Genomic DNA, 20,341 nt, shown 5'->3' on the forward strand with positions numbered 1-20,341 from the left:
TATACTATTAAATGAATACTCTTATTTAATGAATATTTATATATGAAAGTTGATTTCTGAGCTGAAGGCAGATGCTTAACCCACTGAGCCACCAAGGTGTCCCAAAAAACAAACATCTTTTAAAAGATTTTTAAAATATACAAACAAGGGTCGCATAGGTGGCTCAGTGGGTTAAAGCCTCTGCCTTCCGCTCGGGTCATGATCTCAGGGTCCTTGGGATGGAGTCCCACATTGGGCTCTCTGCTCAGTGGGGAGCCTGCTTCCCACGCTCTCTCTGCCTGCTTCTCTGCCTACTTGTGATATCTCTGTCAAATAAATAAATAAATAAAAATCTTAAAAAAAAACACACACAAACATGAAAAATGTATCTTTATCAGCACTAGTTTAATGTGGAGTAGTAACCAAAAGGAAAAAAAAAAGCAAAGCATGGGATGTTTCTATAGTATGCCTATTTAGCTGAGTCTTTCATATTTCAATTTCCAGTCTGCCCAATGCCCCCACACAATACCATCATCAAATATTCTGAGGGACTCTCAGACGCCCCTGAGTACACTGTGCCTGTATAATTAAAGTACTTGGTAATTTTATCAAGGTCATCAAAGGTCTCAATGTAATAAATGTAGTCTAGAAAAGTTGTGTCAAAGCAAGACCTATTTTCCATTGACTTCCATTAAAAAAAGCAAGTATTTTACCGTATGGTATGACAAAAATAGACGGATTTGAGAAACTGTGACAAAGAAGAGATTAAAACTGGCGGCGAACCTTTGCTTGTTGTCCTTCCATCCCACTATGCATTTCAGGTACTGCCCTCCTCCCCAGCATCTCCCTTGTCCTTCCCCAAGTTCTAAAGATTTCCCCATTTCTATGGCTCCTCCGGTCCATGTTAATTTGCTTCCACATAAACACTGCCTCTTCTCAAATATGAAAATCCTTTATGATTAAGACAAAATACCAAACAGGCCCTTCTATATCCAAGTTTTAAGTGACTGATAACTCTTTATTATATGCAAGATTCCATGTCTACTTTCTGGTCAGGTCAGCTGCAACAAATCCTTAAATTGGCTGCTTGAGTTATTAATTTATTTTCTATTCAAATGATTAAAAGATATGCTGCAAATTTCTAGAGGTCACTAAAAAGAAAATGAACATAACTTCAAAAGAGAACAGCACCCCCACACCTATTTTCTTGTTCTTTTACTCCATGAATGATCTGTAGAGCACTTTAAGGGCACAAAGTGTTAAAGATGAGAAGATAATTCTAATTATGCTAAACCATTGTTTCAGAGGGTCCTTCATGATGGAATGAGCAACCCATGACCTTAAACTGAAATCTAATAAGCAAGTGTTTAACATCCCATTTTTCTGCAAAACACTACATCTCATTTATAAGTTAAATAACATGCTTAAAAAAAAACAACAACCCATTTTTAAATTAATCATCCAGGTTTTTGTTTGTTTGTTTGTTTCTTTCTTTCTTTTTTTTCCATGCTAGAGACCATCTGGGGCACTGTAACAGGAATATTTGAAATCTGAAAACTTAAAAAAAAAGGGAGGGGCATCCTTGTTAGTTTCAGTCTTTTCTCAAAAGTCAGAACAAAGGAAGAGGACAGGATGTATTTATATATTATAAAGAGGACACTGAGGGTAGATAGTGCAGATAGGATTCATCCTGTAAACCCATGGGCAAAAAAAAACGATAAGCTCTTTGTCTGCAAACCATTTAGAAAAAAAGTTAATAGCTGCCTTCAGTTTCTTCACATTCTCCATTCAAAGAAACACAGACAACCTGAGGGTAAATAGCATTCCCCACTGAGATCAAAAGCTGCTAAAGAAAGTGGTCAAAGGTAGGAATGAGAGGAGCACTGCATAGAGAAGTAAGCCAGGAAGCTTTCTGAAGGAAAGAGACTGAGTTCTCAGTATATTAATAAAATAAGAAAGGCCAGAAAATAGTAGATATGGAAGAGAGAAACTTAGTGTAAAACTGAAAGAAGACTCATATTGCTGTGGCTGAAAGTAGCAGTGAATTATTTGAGATACACCACCTTAAATTTTTGGCTTTGACTAGACATAGCTGTAAAAAGGAAATCAAAACAAAACAATCAGTTTAAAAGCCCAAATCTGCTTCTAGAATGTTCCTAATCTCATGTTACATTTTATATCATTATGCTTCTAATCTAATAGAATCTAAATTATAACTAGACCAGGGGTGCCTGGCTGGCTCAGTGGGTTAAAGCCTCTGCCTTCAGCTCAGGTCCTGGGATGGAGCCCTACATGGGGCTCTACATCAGGCTCTCTGCTCAGCAGGGAGCCTGCTTCCCTTCCTCTCTCTGCCTGCTTGTGATCTCTGTCTGTCAAATAAATAAATAAAATAAAGTAAAAGTAAAATAAAACTAGACCAAAGCAATACTTTATCTAGTGAGATATTAGATCAGTTCTAATAAGGCCTCTGACTAAACTTGACTACCTTGCATCCCCCTTCTTCCTCACCAACAGAAATTTTTTTTTAAATTTTTATTTATTTATTTGACAGAGAGAGACATCACAAGTAGACAGAGAGGCAGGCAGAGAGAAGGGAGAAGCAGGCCCTCCGCCGAGCAGAGCGCCCCACCCGGGGCTTGATCCCAGGACCCTAAGATCATGACCTGAGCCAAAGGCAGAGGCTTAACCCACTGAGCCACCCAGGCGCCCCCAGAAATTTTTTTGTTCAAGTGATGGGGGTGTCCTGGCTGTTAGGGGATGAATGCAGATTAGCCCAAACCAAAACCAGAAACGCCCAATTTCCTTGCCAATGATTAGCTTAGAAAAGGGCATGTGACCCAACCCTAGTTAATAAAAACTGACGGGAAGTCTGATGGAGGCTAGAAAAGCTTTTCTTCCCTGATAGACACAAGAGAAGAAACTCTTAACTGTAGATCGGTCACGACTGCATATGGAGCTTGGAACTGCTGAGGTAACCTTGCCACAAGTAGAGACAACACTTCCTATGCTGAGAGAAGGAAAGCAGAAAGATAGAAGGCAAACAGGTAATGTAGTTTGATAATGAATCAATCAACGACGCTTGAAATTACCCAACCTCAAGATTTATTATACTAAGTAATAAATTTCTTACTGTTAAATGTACAAACTATATATTACCCAAATTTGATATCAAATGGATACTCCTCAACTGCAACCCTTAACAACCAAAATGTGCATCTTACCCAAGAGCTAAAGTGTCATATCTCCTTGGGGGGTAACAATTGCTTCACTAAATGAAAGCCTCCTCCACCTCAAGTAACAAAGATATATACTTTGTTACTTGTTCTAAATTTTCTAAAGTCAAATTACTTTCAGATAGTGTTACTTGCTGGCATGTTTACAAGAAAATTGAACACTTTTCCTTTTTCATAGTACAGAAATGAAAATGATCAAATGACCATTCTTAGAAAACTACTTGGTTGTTTTGAACACTCATAATCTTTTGGTGAATATTTACACACTTACATTCCTCCCTTTATTATGTGCATCAAAGACTACAGTTCACCAGTAGACTATACTAATGTATCCGGCCAGTGTTAATACACCTGTTCCTTAGTTTAGAAAATCACACACTGAAAAGGTATTATGGGGTTAAGAACAACAACAAACGCAGCATAAATAAAGCCTACTATGAGAATAGAAGACCTTCCTCAAAAGCAGGGAACAAGTCTTATTGATCTCCCAGACCAGCGCCTCTCACAGAACGGTTCTCAAAAATGTGTTCTACAGATTTGAATATGTTGATGTGAAATCAATAAATTGAGAACAGGAATACAGAGAATGCTCTCTCCCAAGGTGCCAATTTTTTTACAGGTTTAGCCATTTTGAGTTGAATCCATCCTACCCCTTCCCCACCAACTCTCTTCCTGACTATGGTCGTCTGAGCTGATTTATAGCAATTAAGAGCAGGAGCAGCTACAGGAATTGCAAATTCAGTTCAGCTTCTGCTGCTTTACCAATGAATAACAGAAAGCATTATGGAGCACTGTATTTTATTATTTGGTTTCTCATGTGAGGCTGGAGCAGTATATGGAAGCCAGATGACAGGGGACCTTATGTGACATCTTAAGAAGTTTAAATTCTATCCTCAAGGATTTTAGATAGGAGAGTAACATGATCAGATTTCATTTCAGATAAATGACTCTGAACTTATGATACATCAACTTGGAGGATGGGTTAGGTCTGGAGAAGTGACAGATTAACAATGGCAGAACTACAACCATAGTAGCAGAGGCAGCCTTCAGGAACTTTTTCTAATCAGAAGTATCATAGGCAACTTAATCTCAACATGTCTAAAACAGAACTCACCACCCCTCCTAAACGGATCCTTTACCACTCTTCTGTCTCAGGAAATGGCTGAACTATTCACCAAGTAGTTCAAGCCAGAAACTGGAGAGCATCCTTGATTTTGTTATATTCCCCATCTCCTGTATCCATTTCAATACTATATCCTGTGGCTTCTAATTCTCAGGAATCTCCCAGACCCATTCACTGTTTCCCACTTGTTCCCACTATGTCCTACTTCATCATAATTTTTGCTTTGGACTCGTGGAATAACCTCCTAACTGATGTTGCACATCCACTCCTGACCCCCGAAATTTATTCCCTGTATTGCTCCAAAAGTAATCCTTGAAATACACTGTGGATCATGTCCCCATCTTGCTCAAAGCCCCTCAGTGGATTCCAATTGTTACTAGGATAAAGTCTACCACTCTCAACTTGCCCTACAAGATTGTGTTTATCCAACTCCTGCCTAAAGATATTAAGAATTCCTAATATTACTGAGCATTTCTTATGTGCTATGGCACTGTGCTATGTTTTGGAAGCACTGTTTCATTTTATTCTCATTGTGAGCATCATCTTAATTTTGCAGATGAGGAAACTGAGTCAAGGACAAATTATGCAATTTATTCAACATTGCAGAGCTAATAAAGTGTTGGAGCCAGATCTGACAGAGAATGTGCTTACGTTTTCATTCTCCCTTCAAAAACATACTCCAAACACATTGTGTTACTTTCCGTTCCTAGAACTCATCTGCTCTCTCTTGCCATGAGGTCGGTCTTCACACAACTGTTCCCTATGTGTGGAATGTCCCCCTCACAAATATCATTCTTGCCTGGATTATATCTGTTCATCTGTCAAATCTCTGCTTAAGTATCATCTCTTCTCAAAGTCGTCCCTTATTATCTGAAATTACATTATTTGTTTATTTCTTTATGGTCTGTCTCTCCAGTAAAATATCAAAACTGTTCACCACTGGTTCTTAGTTCTTAGAATGGCATTCACCAGGGGTTCAACAAACATTTGTTGTATGAAGGCATGCATGAATGATTGGGGATGGAAACTCCCTAATCTGGTGACTTTATTCAGGCTGATAAGAAATAAAAAGAAGCCAAATATAAATTTGTTCATCCATTGGATATTTAATAGCTTCCAGGTCCCAGCCAATACTCTTGAGAACTTAACGGCCCTCCTGAAGGGGACAGACATAAACATGTGACGACAGCACAATATAAGTAGAGTGCCTGTTACAACAGTAGCAAGAATTAAGTGCAGTAGATGCAGAGATGTAAGAAGAGCATAAATCTATGGAAAACCTTCAGAGTGGAGGAGACTCTTTAATTTTTTTCCAGGATGAATGAATCTTAAAATATATATCACAAAGTCCAAGTCTTTCACTTATGAAAAAGGAAAGAAGCATTCATTTTATACTGGGGCACTTTATATCTTTAATTCTCACAACAGCTCTATGTTATTATTCCCATTTCATAGATGTCAGAATCCAAACTCAGAGAGATCAAGTAACTTAACTTGTCCAAGGTTATGAGGTATGTTAATAAAGGAGGAGAATTTGAGCCCAGGTCTGACTCCAGTATCCATTTACTTACCAATATATCACAGTCCTTTGACACTGCGCTCCCCAGAGCCTAATTACTTCTGTTTTCAGTACAATTATTAACTAAATTGGTTATCTTCTTTCCCATTTGAATATAAATAAGCAGCAAAATTAAAGATTCAGGAAGAGAACAAAGTGAAGTATACTGACAGTAAGAGGAGAAACAGAAAAACTATTAAAAACTGAACACAAAAATTCCAAAAATATGGACCATGTAGTTCCATACATTCCACCCTCAGCTAAACAATAGTACTTGATGTGCATAATGATGATCCCATTGTGGAAAAAAATGGTTGTTCTAGACACTACAGTCTAAGAAAGAGAGAAATAACTTTCAAGGCTTTAAAGGGTAAACTTCAGGTATCTAGAAAATTCCTCTCTGATAACTCTGGATAAATGAATTGTAACAACTGTTCCCAAACTGTTTGTGAGAAGAAATATCCCAAGATCTTGAAAAGAGTCTTCATTTTATGGACATGATTATTTTTCTGTTGCTTTAAACTAACCAAAATAGAAAAACTATTAATCTTAGCTTACATATTCGTGTGTGTGTATCCAAGTAAACTATAAGTTTTAAGAACTTCTCATAAATGACTTTGAACAACACATGGATTGAGTAATTTAGACTGACCAGCATAGTGTTACTGACCATTCTTAGGATCTAAAAACAACCTTTCTCTAAACAAACAAGTCCAAACAAAACCCTTCTAATAAATCTTCCAATAAAACAGGAGAAATTGATCACATACAGAACAGGAGGAAAACTAATATTTTTCATCTGTTACACTGAAACTTAAGTAGATACATATGTGAAAAAGAAAAAATCAAACAATTGAGGCAAACACAGAGAAAACTAATTGAATAATTTACCATGAATGTTTCTACCATTCACTCAACCTGGATTCAACTTTTTAATCTGAAGATGTTAGCTTCTTTATAATAGAGGCTTTTATTATTTTATGTAATTCATTTTTTTTAAAAAGGTTTTTGGAGAACAGACCCTGATTTTTTGTTTTGCTTCAAAGAACATGAGAAAATCGTTCACCAATTATCTTGAACAAGTGAAGAAACATTTAATATCCTTTATCATTTGAGAGGCTTTTAAATGAAGAAACTTTCCACACAGAATATTGTTGGTAACAATGTGAAAAGTATACTGGCTATACTTCCTAACAATACGTAAAAATGAATATAAGGAAAAGCAAGTCTTTACTTGCAATTAACTGTAACTTTCTCGTATTTTTCTGGGAGGGATACAGTTTCTGCTCAAACTCTCTAGAAGGACAATTCTTGTTTACTTATATTTGAAAACTGCTTTTATTTTAGTTCCACTTGTACAGTTTTGGCTCCAGATTCAACGTCTTCCAAGCCACTCTAAATTTAAGCTGTAGAATGAATTTGTAATGGGTTCACAAAACCACCTAGCAGCAAATACAACGTGAATAACTGCAGGTAAAACTGCACTGTACTACATGGAGATGGACGGTTGTAATTACAATGTTTTCTTACCTGGACGCTCTTCAAAATAAATTCAGTTTTCTCTCTTACATCTTTAAAGGGACATCTCTTAGAAAGCATCAGCAGATGAGCAAGAAGTTTATTCAACCCATCCAAAGAAACAGCATTTGAAAGCCCGTCTGATGGACGAAGAGGTGTCTCTTTCACCGAACGAAGATACTCGGTTTTTCTCAAAATGGTTTGCTTAATGTTTTCCAGTGCTGTCTCTCTAGTAGTTGAATCTCTACTGCACAGTCCATCCCATCTCACTTCATTCTCCCCTTCAGCCATGACAACTGGAGATTTTTTTTCTTTGCCGTCTTCAGTTACCCTTCAGCATGTCCCCAAAAGCACTTTGTATTTTTAAAACGAGAAATGTAAGAATAAAATCAGAGAAATCGAATCGTCATGAAAACACAAATGTCTGGGAGACATCTGGAACCAGAAGTGTCTTTTATATTGCTTTCAACCAATCTGCGAGGCAGAACTCACCCTCTCCTACATGAAGGGGCAGTCTTCTTGTCAGAGACTAAAACAAGTTGGAAAGTTGAAACCCTACAGCGCTGGCTCTGCTGGACAGGCAGTCCCGGGGAAGTGCTCTCCTCCGTCTCGCGGGGTCAGCGGATATCCTCACGTTGTGGAGCTGTCAAATCCGTGCTCTGCCCAAAAAGGCTGGTAACAGTTGAAGGCGCTCCAGCCATTCGGGGTTTTTTGTCTGGGCAGCCACCGGGTTCTCAGGAGCATTCCCACCCCGCCCCTCCTCCGGCACCAGTCCCCGCCCCCTGCAGCTCCTCCCTACCCCTCAGCTGCCGCCGGGAGCTGGTGGGGAAATCTCGCCAAACCCTTGCTCACTGGCTGCCGCGGCCGGAGACCCAGTCGCTCGTTGGTGGCGACCGCCTCTGGCAGCCGCTGTCCCGGCTGTAGCGTTGGAGGAAAGTGTCTCCTGCCCCAAGATTCCGGATCCCCGAGCAGACGCCTTTTCTTTTCCTATACCTGCGTCCTCGCCCACCGCCCACTAAACCTGACGGGCACAGGGCTGGGCCGCAATCCCCAAAAGCGGGGCCGGGCCGCGAAGCTGGCGGAGAAGCCAGGCGGGAGGCGCAGAGCCCGCCCCTTCGCCCAGCCCCATCGGTGGGGCTCGGCCCAGAGGGCGGGAGCAGGGAGGGGAGATGGGGTCCTCACCCCCAGCCCCTCCCCTTTCTCCGCCCGGCATAACCCAGGAGCCGCCCCTGCCCCAGCGCCCTCTTCCCCCCCAAGCAGACGCGACCCGCGGAGGCAAAGCCATTGGAAAAAGCCCCGCCCTCCAGCCGGCTACCTCTAGACCCCAAGTCCGCAAGCGGCCGCCAACTGCTGCCGGCTGCTGCGCATGCGTGATGCGAGCAGGGAGCATGCGCCTAAAGGGCATTTTTGCGTCGGTGGCGTTTTTCGTCCTCTGACGTTGGGATTCTCCCGGCTGGTGAAGGGGAGAGAAAAGTAAGGAATTGAAGTACACTGAAACCATTATAGACAAGACAAGCACGGCAAAGAAAGAGGGCGTAAACACACATCTGGAAGAAATTGAATCGAAATTTAAAATTAGCGTGAAAATAGTGACAGTCTCATTATTACGCCAAATCCGAGATTTAAGAAGGCAGGGCGTCCTCGCATTGACTTCTGGGAAATGTAGTTTTGATGTATCGACGCGTTCTGTCGGCGATAGAAACTACAGTCCCCAGGAGCCACTGCGACGTCGCCTGTAGTGGCCTTCGAGCCAACGGTTAGCGCGGATGGAGGTTGAGAGCGTCGATTTGGTGAGCACTGTAGGTTGGCTGCCAATTTTTCTTTGACAGGATTTTTTCCTTCTCCCATTTCCTCAGGTATTTTGGAGACCAAGCTATCTAGAGCTGTCCTCCTTAGTCCAGGGGTAGTGTCCAGTAATCTGCCTGGGAAGGAGTAGGCCGGGTGCCCAAGGCCGAGGGCATATGAAGGCGCGAGGAATGATCGCGACCCCAAGCCGCTTAGAGAGCAGCAAAAGGCCGGGCAAGAGGGATGCTGTAGAAACCGGTGCGTCTTGCTGCGGCTTCCGCTTAGCCCTTTGAGGTGGACTCGCTCTCGAGGGATTAGGTATCCCTGTGCATTGCACTTTTGTTAGCCATTTCATAGGGGTGTTCTGTGTTTTATGCGCTCAGTAGAATGAAATCCCAGGCAGGGCTTTGAAAGCGAGTTTTCAAATCCATTTTGTGAGACTAAGGGGATTCCTAGATAATGAATGTTTGCAGGAATACTGCATGAAAAAAGACCTATACAAATTTCCAAAACTTAGTACATTTAGAAGGTTCATTTGTTTAAAAACTACTGTTTGGTTTTGAAAAGTCATTCCTCTTGAGAAAAGTCAAGATAGTCAGTGGACTGAGAACCAAATTAGATTTTAATTCTTCACATTGCGGAATAGATGTATTTCTAAAAATTGAGCCCTGGGGCGCTTGGGTGGCTCAGTCCAAAGAGCATGCAACTTTTGGTCCCCGGGGGGGGTGAGTTCCAGCCCCATGCTGGATATAGAAATTACTTAAATAAAAACTTTTAAAAAATTTAAAAATGAAAAAGATAAAAATTTAGCCCTGTGAGGTACTGAGTATACAACAGTGGAAAAGACAGTCCCTATCTAGTTACATAATCTAATGGTTAAATGCACAGTTTTAGTACAATACGATATCTGGCTATCTGGAATGGCCAGAAAGATCCCTAGGTTAATCCTGGAAAGCCAGGGAAATCTTCATCCTGGGGAAAGAGGGCTAAAGCGACAACATAGGGTGAGGGCTAAAGGGACAGCATAGGGTGAAGCCTAGAAGTGAGAGAGGTATGAAACTTTCAGGAAACCAAAATAAGCCAAATCACCCATATTTGGGGAGGGATGACTTTTTATCTACTGATGTATTCTGTAGCTGTGAGGAGACAAGTACTGTGAATTTTCCAGGTAGTTTCTGAAAGTGACCTGTCCTTGAACAGATAAGTTTCGATGAATTGATGTAATTTGGAAAGCTTTGGGTATGGTTTATATTCTGTGCTACTGGTTTAAATTCCGCTACTGATTTAAGTCAGAATTTTTTTTTAAATGTGAACTTCTTATGAATATGACTTCAAAAAATCAAAACGGCATTCTTTTTTTTTTTTTTTTTTTTTTTGTCTTTTTTTGGGCTCATCCTCCTTTGACCAGTGCACAAAGAGTAGGGTAGTTTCTCAAATCTCGGTCCCCTTATCACATAATTGAATATGATCCCTTCCATATCCATGGTTTCACTACCACCTATGACTTTTAAATGTATAGCTCTATCCTCCTTTACATATCCAGTTTTCATATACCCATTTCCTTGATATTTCTTGTTTGATACCTCAGAAGCCTTCAAGTTCAACATGCCTAAAACCAAATGGATGGTTATCTTTAACGAGTCTGATTCTTTTTCAGTGTTTCCTATTTCAGTTAATGATCCTACCACCCACTTGTGAAAATTTGAAAACTACACATTATTAATTTCTTCCTGTCCTTCATGCCTCTATAGCCAATTATTACCAAGTCCTTTCAATCTCATCTCCCAAATATCCTCCAAATCCATCCTTTTCCCACCGTCTGCACAAGCACAGTCTTTTCCAAACTGCCATAATGTGTTGCCTAGATCGTTGCAATAGGGATAGTTCACTCTGGCCTTTCTCCATTGGTTCTCCACACTGGAGTCACAATGATCTTTTTGAAATGCAAATTTGACTAGACTTTTCACTTAAAATCATTGATTGCTATCTCACTATTCTTAGGCAAAACTTCTTTGTAAAGCATAGTATCATTTTGTCCCTTTCCACCTCTCCAGCCTCACCTAATATTATACCTACTACTCTACATCTATCTCTGCTTCAGCCATACAGATCTTTCTTCAGTCACTGGTTCTCATATTCCCTTCATCCATTTATACACTCAACAAACATCTTTTTTTTTTTTTAAGATTTTATTTATTTATTTGTCAGAGAGAGAGAGAGAGCGAGCACAGGCAGACAGAGTGGCAGGCAGAGGCAGAGGGAGAAGCAGGCTCCCCACAGAACAAGGAGCCCGATGTGGGACTCAATCCCAGGACGCTGGGATCATGACCTGAGCTGAAGGCAGCTGCTTAACCAACTGAGCCACCCAGGTGTCCCTCAACAAACATCTTTTAAGTATCTGCTATGTAATGGGAAAATCACACATCCTTGAGCACAATATACATTGACACTTGAACAACATGGGTTTGAACAGCAGAGGTCCACTTACATGTTCTTTTTTTTTTTTTTTTATAAATACAGTACAGTAGTGTAAATCTATTTTTCTTATGGCATTCATAATAGCATTTCCTGTAGCTTACCTTATTTTAAGTATACAGTATATAGTACAAATACAGAATATGTGTTAATCAATCATGTATATTATCCATAAGGCTTCTGGTCAACAGTAGGCTTTTAGTAGTTAAGCTTAGCGGAGGCATCAAAAGTTACTTGGATTAAAAGTTGTGGGATTTTTTACTTCCTGGTGGGGAGTTGGCATTCCTAACGCCCACAGTGTTCAAAGATCAACTGTTCAAAAGTCTCTACTCTCATAAGAGCTTGCATCTATTAAGGGGAGATCAACAATAAGTATGTAATATATGTGGTAAATGAAGGCAAATGTGGTGGAGAGAAAAAAAGAGCCAACCAGGAAGGGTACTAGGAAGTGCCAGATTGGGGGGGCAAGGTTCACTCTTAAATAAGGTGGTCCGAGAAGGGCACATTTGAAGGGATCTGAAGTAGGAGGAGGAATAAGCTGTGCAGATACTTGGAGGAGGAACATTCCTGTGAAGAGAACAGCTCATAGGAAGGCCAGTTGGCAGGAGCAAAGAAATAGCAATGTGGCTCAAGCACAATGAGTGCAAGGGAGGAGAATAACATGAGGACAGAGAAAGGTCGTCACATAGGTGATTGAAAGGACTTTGACCTTTTAATTGAAGGAGGAAGCCATTGGAGGGCTTCGAGCAGATCAGTTGCATTTGCGCTTTTTAAAATGATTACTTCTTTGAAATTGTGTTGAGCATAGACCAGGGGGAAGCAAGTGTAGGAGCAGAGACACTAGTAAGGAAGCTAAAGTAATACTCCAGGTTAGAGATGATAGTGGTAGCTTGGACCAGGCAGTTAACAGTGGAGGCAGCGGGAAGAGGCTCACAGTCTGGATCTATTAGCCAACAAGTTTTACTGATAGACTGGGTATGAGGTATAAGAGTATAGGAGTCAGGGCGCCTGGATGGCTCAGTTGGTTGAGCGACTGCCTTCAGCTCAGGTCATGATCCCTGAGTTCTGGGATCGAGTCCCGCATCGGGCTCCTAGCTCCTTGGGGAGTCTGCTTCTCCCTCTGGCCTTCTCCTCTCTCATGCTCTCTCTCACTCATTCTCTCTCAAATAAATAAATAAAATCTTTTTTAAAAAATTTAAAAAAAAAAGAGTATAGGAGTCAAAGATGACTCCAAAGTTTTTAGACTGAACAACAGGAAGTAAGGAATTTAATGTTGTGGGAAAGTCTCCAGATTTGTGTATGGAGGTAAGGAGGTGGAAATCAAGAGTTTTGTTTGGCCATGTAAAGTTTGAGATGTCTCTAAGATATTCAAGTAGAAGTGTGGAGTTGGATAAGTGTGTATAGAGATGAGCTGAAAGACCTGGCTGTGGATAGAATAATTGGATTTCATAGTAGTGCTTTAATAGCAGTTAAAGCCGGAGAATAATTGGTATCATAAAAAGAGGCACTCCTTAGAGTTTGGTTGATCTGGGGTCATCTGCGAAGGGGACTATGCAGGAGCAGCCGATGAACGTAGAGGAAAACCCACAGAGTGTGGTATCCTAAAAACCAAGTGAAAGTGGTTAAAGAGGAAGGAGTTCTCAGTACATGAAGTGCTGCTCTGGACCAAGTGAGGTACGAATTGATAACTGACCACTGTATTTAGTAATATGGAGCTCATTGAGGATCTTGAGAGCAGTTTTGGTATACTTGGTATACTTTGGTATACTTTTTGGTATAAAAGTCAGATGGTCATTTTATTTAAGAGAGAATGGGAGAAAAACTGGAGACAGTGAGTACAGATGTAGTACCTTTGTATTGTTTTCTTTGTCCAGACTTTTTTAGCCTGTCTTTGACTCTCCTTCCTATAGATCTTAGCTCAAATACCACTTTCTTAGTTTCCTGATCTGATTAAATGTCACTATTAAAAATATACTCTTGGGGCGCCTGGGTGGCTCAGTGGGTTAAGCTGCTGCCTTTGGCTCAGGTCATGATCTCCGGGTCCTAGGATCGAGTCCCGCATCGGGCTCTCTGCTCGGCGGGGAGCCTGCTTCCTTCTCTCTCTCTCTCTGCCTGCCTCTCTGTCTACTTGTGATCTCTCTCTCTGTCAAATAAATAAATAAAATCTTTAAATATATATATATATATACTCTTATTTTACCATGTCTCTACTTGCTAATGAGCTACAAATGTAGTTTTATAATAGTCTGTGTTAATGTTATGAAAGTGTGCCTGCTTCTTTTTAAAAATTTATTTATTACTTGAAAGAGAGAGCATGCAGGGGTGTAGGGGAAGGGCAAAAGTGATAGAGGGGAGAGAGAGAGAGAATGAATCCCAAGCGGACTCCATACCCAGTGTGGAGCCCAGCATGGGGCTTGATCTCATGACCCTGATGAGATCATGACCTGCACCAAAATCAAGAGTCAGATGCTTGACAGACTGAGCCATCCACGTGCCCCAGTGTGTGTTTGCTTCTAAAGTTTAAGCACAGAAGAGCAGCAGCTGTGTTGATTTTCGCTCATCCTCTGCAGCTCTGAGTACAGTGCTTGGCATCTAGTATGAACTTAGTACATATTTGATGGATAAATGGAAGAAAATACAATGTCACAGAACTTTCAAAGGTATTGTATATTTACATATAGTTAACAAAAACAAGACAATTGGTAGCAGGTACTTTATTATAGTGAAAACACTTTAGAAAATTTGCCTCTTTTTTAAAAAAAGATTTTGTTTATATATTTGAGAGAGAGAGTGCGTGTGTGCACAGGTCCTGGGGGAGGGGCAGACTCCCCTTCGCGGAAAAGGGAGCCTGAGACACAGAGGCTTAACGGACTGAGCCACCCAGGTGCCCCAAGGAGTTGCTGCCTTAAATGAAGAGTGCTTTAATCAAGGAAAAAGTTGACTGGCTGGTCCCTAAGAGGCCTTTATTATGAAATTCATTGATGAATTTACCATTAAAAAAAAAAGTACTCCTAAATCTTGTGAGTTTAGAAACACAATCTTGCTAAGTTTATGAGAGTTTGTAAGATATGGAGATTGTGTATGTGTGACAGTGTGTGTGTGAGTGACTGACGGATTTATCAGGATGCCAGTTTATTAGTATACTTTGATATATTTGCCAAGTAGAATGCATATAGATTCTCTGACCAAGGAGTTTTCTCTGTAAGAAAATTACATGAAAAATCATCAGATTGCTTAGAACTTGGAATCAGAACAAAGGAAGTTAGATATGTGTTATGGTCACTTAATAGCATTTAGCTATGAGAACCTCCATTGTAGAGCGTTAATTACCTCCATTTTTTTCTTCTCTGAGTTGCCTTTTCTCTTTTTCCATTCCAGACTCTTCTTTTTAATAGAAACATTGTTACATATGTTAAAACATTTATTTTTTTAAGATTTTATTTTGTCAGAGAGAGCGAGCAAACACAAGCAGGGGGAGTGGCAGGCAGAGGGAGAAGCAGGCTCCCTGCTGAGCAAGGAGCCCAGTGCAGGACTCAGTTCTAGGACCCTGGAATCATGACCTGAGCTGAAGGCAGTCGCTCAACAGACTGAGCCACTCAGGCATCCCTGTTAAAACATTTGCATTGTAGCCTAGTCTCTGACTCTATAAGCTAACTTGCATATATCTGCTTTGGTCCATTATATACTGATTTATAGTTCAGCCCTCAGAGAGTAATCTTATTCCCAAGTTTTCCTGGGCCCCACATCTCATATGAAGGTACATTGGTCTTAAGCTCAGCAACAACATCTGAGCTAGAGATATACATTTGGAAACTATAAGTCTTTTGGAATATTTTGTTTTATTTTGCTTTTAAGCTATCATATCTAAGTGCTTACTGTGTTTCAGGCACTCTGTTTACACTTTGCATACAAATTATTTTATGCTTACATAGCTACAAAAATCATAGAATTGACCCAAAACTTAACCACTGTGTTAGCATTATACTATAACCATGCAAGTGAACATACTTGGCTGTGGAGAGAATGCAGAATAAGAAATCAGCCAGGGTAGTCTGAAACTAACTAGAAAAGAAGAAAATAACCAGGAAACCAGGAGATGGGTAACTAAGAGATTTGAAAATTTCAGAAGGAATATTCGTCAGTATGCACAGTGCTACCGACAAGTCTAGAAAGATGAAGTTTCTAGGTGGGTTGACAACTAGTAGCCCCGTTACAGTATAATATATCCATCTGGTATATATTACCATATTAATATTGAATTACTATGCTGTGTTGAGATAAAGATTGATTGACTTGGGATGGCCTTTAGGGTAAAACCATGCTGCTCCCTGAGGATAAGAGGGTCTCCTAAAGGGCTGGCATTTCTCTTGTTTGGCTTGTACCAAATGTACGTTCCAGCTCAGGAAACTAAAACTCAGTTAAAAGAATTTAAGTAAGTGGGCATGGGTAACTCTGGATCTCTCTGGGCTTTCTAGATTTAGTCTTTAAGGAGGGGATATGATAGGCGTGGATTCTTAAGTGGTGGGTGCTAAAATAGTGCTAACCAGTTGAAAAATAGATCAGTAACTAGGATAGAATGAGGCCTCAAAGCCCCAGAGAGAAAATTTGAAGAAGATTTGCTACCTGGTTTCCTTTTATTATCTGTGCTCTTTTTTTTTTTTTTAATTCTCTAGCTTTAGTAAAGTCGTATTTAAATTTTATAACTTTTTATTTACTATATCAAAATACAGAAGGAAGTCATATGATCATAGACCTAACTAGGAAAGAGCACTGTAGAGGGAACAACACTCTCCCAGTGAAAGCTGGTGGGGAGGGACAGTGCTAATAAGATCTCCAAGGGGAACTCAAATACGGAGGACAGTAAGAACTCAGTAAGTTTCCCTTATGCATATGGAGATTTTTCTTTCATTGTCAGCCTCAGAAGATCTGGGTTTTATTTACCAAAGAAGACAGTGCAGTTTTCCTATCAGAAATTCATCAATGACCTTTTTCAGTACACTCACAGGGGGATGGAGGGATGGAAGCCAGACATTTGCATTCATTTATTCAGCATTTATTGAAAACCTACTACAGACAACTCTGATTGGCGATAAGTATATAGCAGCATACTTAAAAAACTCCTGTTCAGAATTGCCCTTAAGAAGCATAAAGTCTAGGGGCGCCTGGGTGGCTCAGTGGGCTAAGCCTCTGCCTTCAGCTCAGGTCATGATGTTAGGGTCCTGATATTGAGCCCCACATCGGGCTCTCTGCTCAGCGGGGAGCCTGCTTCCCCCTCTCTGCCTACTTGTGATCTCTGTCAGTCAAATAAATAAATAAAATCTTTAAAAGAAATAAAAAAGAAGCATAAATGTAGAATATAGCCCACTCTTTGAAGAAGCTTGGCTAAACAGTGAGCCATAGAGATAGAGTAGTAGCTGAAGGTTTATATGAGAGATAATGAAGAAAGGATGGTGTTTAGGATGTAGAATCAATAGAATTTAATGACTGTTTGGATATGGGAGTTAAAAAAAAAAAGTCCTGGGTTGACTACTCTCCAGATGGTGAAGACTAACTCCTTCCATTAATCAGAGTAGGGAATATACCAGAAATGCCAGCCTTGGGATGGGAAGATACTGAGTCCAGGTTTGCACATGTTAATATCTTGTTTGAAGGACTTACAAGTCATGCAAGTGAGCAGTACCTAGTACTGCTTTGGAACAACTTTTGCACATGAAATCTTAACTTGTTGAGAAGTATAGCTATATATTCAAATGGTGAGAAGAACGTGGACCTCAGAACTCCACAGTCTTGGATTTGAATCCCAAGTCTGCGTTTTGCTAGGTGTATGAATTTGGCCAATTTTATTTAACCTCCCTAATCTTGGATGTCAGACATGAGATAGCCTTAGCTTTCTTATGTGTACAAGGAGGATAATTACCTACTCCCCAATGACTATTGTGTAGATTTAATGAGATAATGTATATAAAGTGTTTAGATTTGCACATATAAACACAAAAGTGTTTATATTGGCATATATTGGTACTCAAGAAATTGTATCTTTTAAAATAGTCATCTTTGGGGGCGCCTGGGTGATTTGGTCAGTTGAGCATACAACTCTTGATTTCAGCTCAAGTCATGATCTCAGGGTCATGAGATCGAGCCCTGCATTGGACTCCACACTGGGTATGGAACCTGCTTAAGATTCTCTTTGCCTGTCCCTCTGCCCCATCTGTCCCCCACCATCTACCATGCTTGCTCTCTCTCTCAAATAAATAAGCATCTTTATGTAAAGTAATATTTGTCATTCAGTTTGATTGAGATTGATGAAATGTTTATAAAAGTGCTTTGTAGTTGAACTGAAGAGTGTTATTTTGTATAATCTTAGTATTGCCAGCATTCTCTAAAATTTTATAATGAGATCCTTGCATTATATTTCATTTTTTTCAAATTTAAAATTTATTTTTAATAATATTTTGTGTTTTAATCTTCTTAATTGGGAAAAGTTATAAAAAGTAAAAATACAGCGATTTTTTTTCATAAAATAGCAGCATAAAAGATTCTATTTCTTAGCAAGACCTCCATGTCCAGCTTTATTATAAAAATTACTGAAAATACCATGTTTCATATCATATAGATATGTTTCATATCATATAGATATGTTGAATATATCTATATGACATGAAACATTTAAAGAATGTATAGTTCAGGGAAATATAATTAATACTCACATAAAATTTTATTTAATATGATACAGTTTTACACTGTTTAATTTAGAGTCTTAGTTTCATATTGTCTGCCCTTTTTTTTTAAGATTTTATTTATTTATTTATTTATTTATTTATTTGACAGAGAGAGAGACAGTGAGAGAGGTAACACAAGCAGAGGGTGTGGGAGAGGGAGAAGCAGGCTTCCCACAGAGCAGGGAGCCCGATGTGGGGCTCGATCCCAGGACCCTGGGATCATGACCTGAGCCAAAGGCAGATGCTCAACAACTGAGCCATCCAGGTGCCCCACTGTCTGCCTTATTTTTGATACAACAAATAAAGTAAACATGTTTTTGAATTTAGAAGAACTGCTTTCTGTTGGTAAATTTTCATAAATACATTCAGAAGATTGGGAAGCAGAATTTTTTCGTAGCTGAGAACAGATTGAGATGTTTTGCTAACTTTGGGGAGAAGCAGCATAACAATTCCATGAGACCATTGGTTTGAAGCTAGACATTTAAATTCTCGCTTCTGCCATTTATTTACCTTATACACATTGCTAATCTTTCTAAAGACCCATTTTCTTTATCTATAAAAGACAGAACATGTTGTTATCCATTTCTGATCTTTGAATATACCAAATTTGAGATCCTTGCATATGCTGTTTTCTCTACTCAGAATGCTCTTACCTAAGATTTTTAAATGACTCTTTTCCTCACTGGTTTAGACTTATCTCAAAATCCGTATCTTCGAGATGTTTTCCCTGACCATTCTAGCTAAAACAGACCACCTAATACCCTTTTTAATCTTCATCACAGCAATTCAGTTATCCACTTGAACATATTTATGTTTTTTTTTTATAATTTTTTTTAAGATTTTATTTATCATATTTATCTGTTTTATTTTGTATTCTTCTCTGTGAAGGACCCTATCTTGTTTACTGCTATACTCTCAGTGTCTCAAACAGTGATTCACACATGGTAGACGCTCTTCAAATTCTTGACCCACTGGCTGACTCTCTACTTCATAGACTTGTTAAGAAGACTCCATAAAATAATGTATGTAATTCATTTAAGTGTGCGGCACCATTTCTTCTGTTTGTATATTTGTTTTCCTGTGTCCTATCTTATCCTAAAAACTTTTAAGACATGCTTAATACACATTCACACATATGTAAAATCTAATAGTTATAGTTGCTGTTATCGGTAGTTAATATTCAGTGTGTTTACTCTGTGCCTGTATTATGCCAGGTGATTTATATGGATTTTCTTTCCAGTAACTCTATGAAGTAGATATTATTATCCCCATTTTCACAGATAAGCAAGCGGAGGCCCAGAGAATTTAAATAACTTGCCTCAAAACACCTAAGCTAGTAAATGGCAGAGCTGGAAGTGGAAACCTTGCCTGTCTGCATCCTGACAAAACTCAGGTTCTTCTTTACAGTGCTCTATGCCTTCCCCCCCAAAAGGTGGGTATTCAGAAAAAAAAGCAGTAGCTTTTTTCTCATGACAGATTTTGGGGTGGGGGGGCGGGTAACAAACAATAGAGCATAAATACCAAGTTACAGCTCAAGTGTTCATTCTTCTGCCTTCCCCAAAGAAGGGCCTTCTGCCTTCTTCTTTTTTTTTTTTTTTAATTTTATTTTTTTCAGTGTTCCAAGATTCATTGTTTATGCACCACAGCCAGTGCTCTGTGCAGTACGTGCCCTCCTCAATCCCCACCACCAGGCTCACCCATGCTTTCTGCCTTCTTAAGGTGCCATGCCCACAGCTCTAGTTTCTTAGCCTTTTACTCATACTTGTATTTAAAATGGAAGCATCAAAACTTAAGCTGAATTCTTTATTCTTTGTACCCTTATTTTGTTTAATATCTCACATGGTCAGAAAGGCTCAAAGGTCTTTAATGGTAGCCCAACTCAAGTATTAACAGGGCTGAATTAAATAAACAAACAGCCTTCTCTTTGACCTTTATTCGTAATAAGAGACTA

The 20,341-nt window shown here is 39.6% G+C and overlaps 2 protein-coding genes across 13 annotated transcripts in view; one reads left to right on the forward strand and one right to left on the reverse strand.

The window, feature by feature from the left end:
* The window catches only part of SESN1 (sestrin 1), a 119,709-nt gene extending 111,044 nt beyond the window's left edge, over positions 1–8,665 (reverse strand). The window contains exon 1 of the mRNA XM_047732820.1: positions 7,424–8,665. Coding sequence (XP_047588776.1) covers positions 7,424–7,702 — 279 coding nt within the window. The 5' untranslated portion in view covers positions 7,703–8,665. The remainder of the gene's footprint in view (positions 1–7,423) is intronic.
* A 442-nt stretch (positions 8,666–9,107) lies between these two features.
* Positions 9,108–20,341, forward strand: part of CEP57L1 (centrosomal protein 57 like 1) — a 71,248-nt gene continuing 60,014 nt past the window's right edge. For 2 of the 12 annotated variants that reach the window (XM_047733498.1, XM_047733503.1), the window contains exon 1: positions 9,122–9,201. Coding sequence is in view for 3 of the 12 variants with exons in the window: in XM_047733505.1 (XP_047589461.1) it covers positions 9,178–9,210 (33 nt within the window). In the remaining 9 variants the exon portion in view is untranslated. Of the gene's footprint in view, positions 9,211–9,331; positions 9,455–20,341 lie in introns of those variants that run through there. The other 10 variants (XM_047733505.1, XM_047733496.1, XM_047733497.1 and 7 more) reach the window with 10 other exon arrangements.

The sequence above is a fragment of the Lutra lutra genome, chromosome 6 (assembly GCF_902655055.1).
Source record: "Lutra lutra chromosome 6, mLutLut1.2, whole genome shotgun sequence".
In the NCBI taxonomy this organism is placed as follows: domain Eukaryota; kingdom Metazoa; phylum Chordata; class Mammalia; order Carnivora; family Mustelidae; genus Lutra; species Lutra lutra.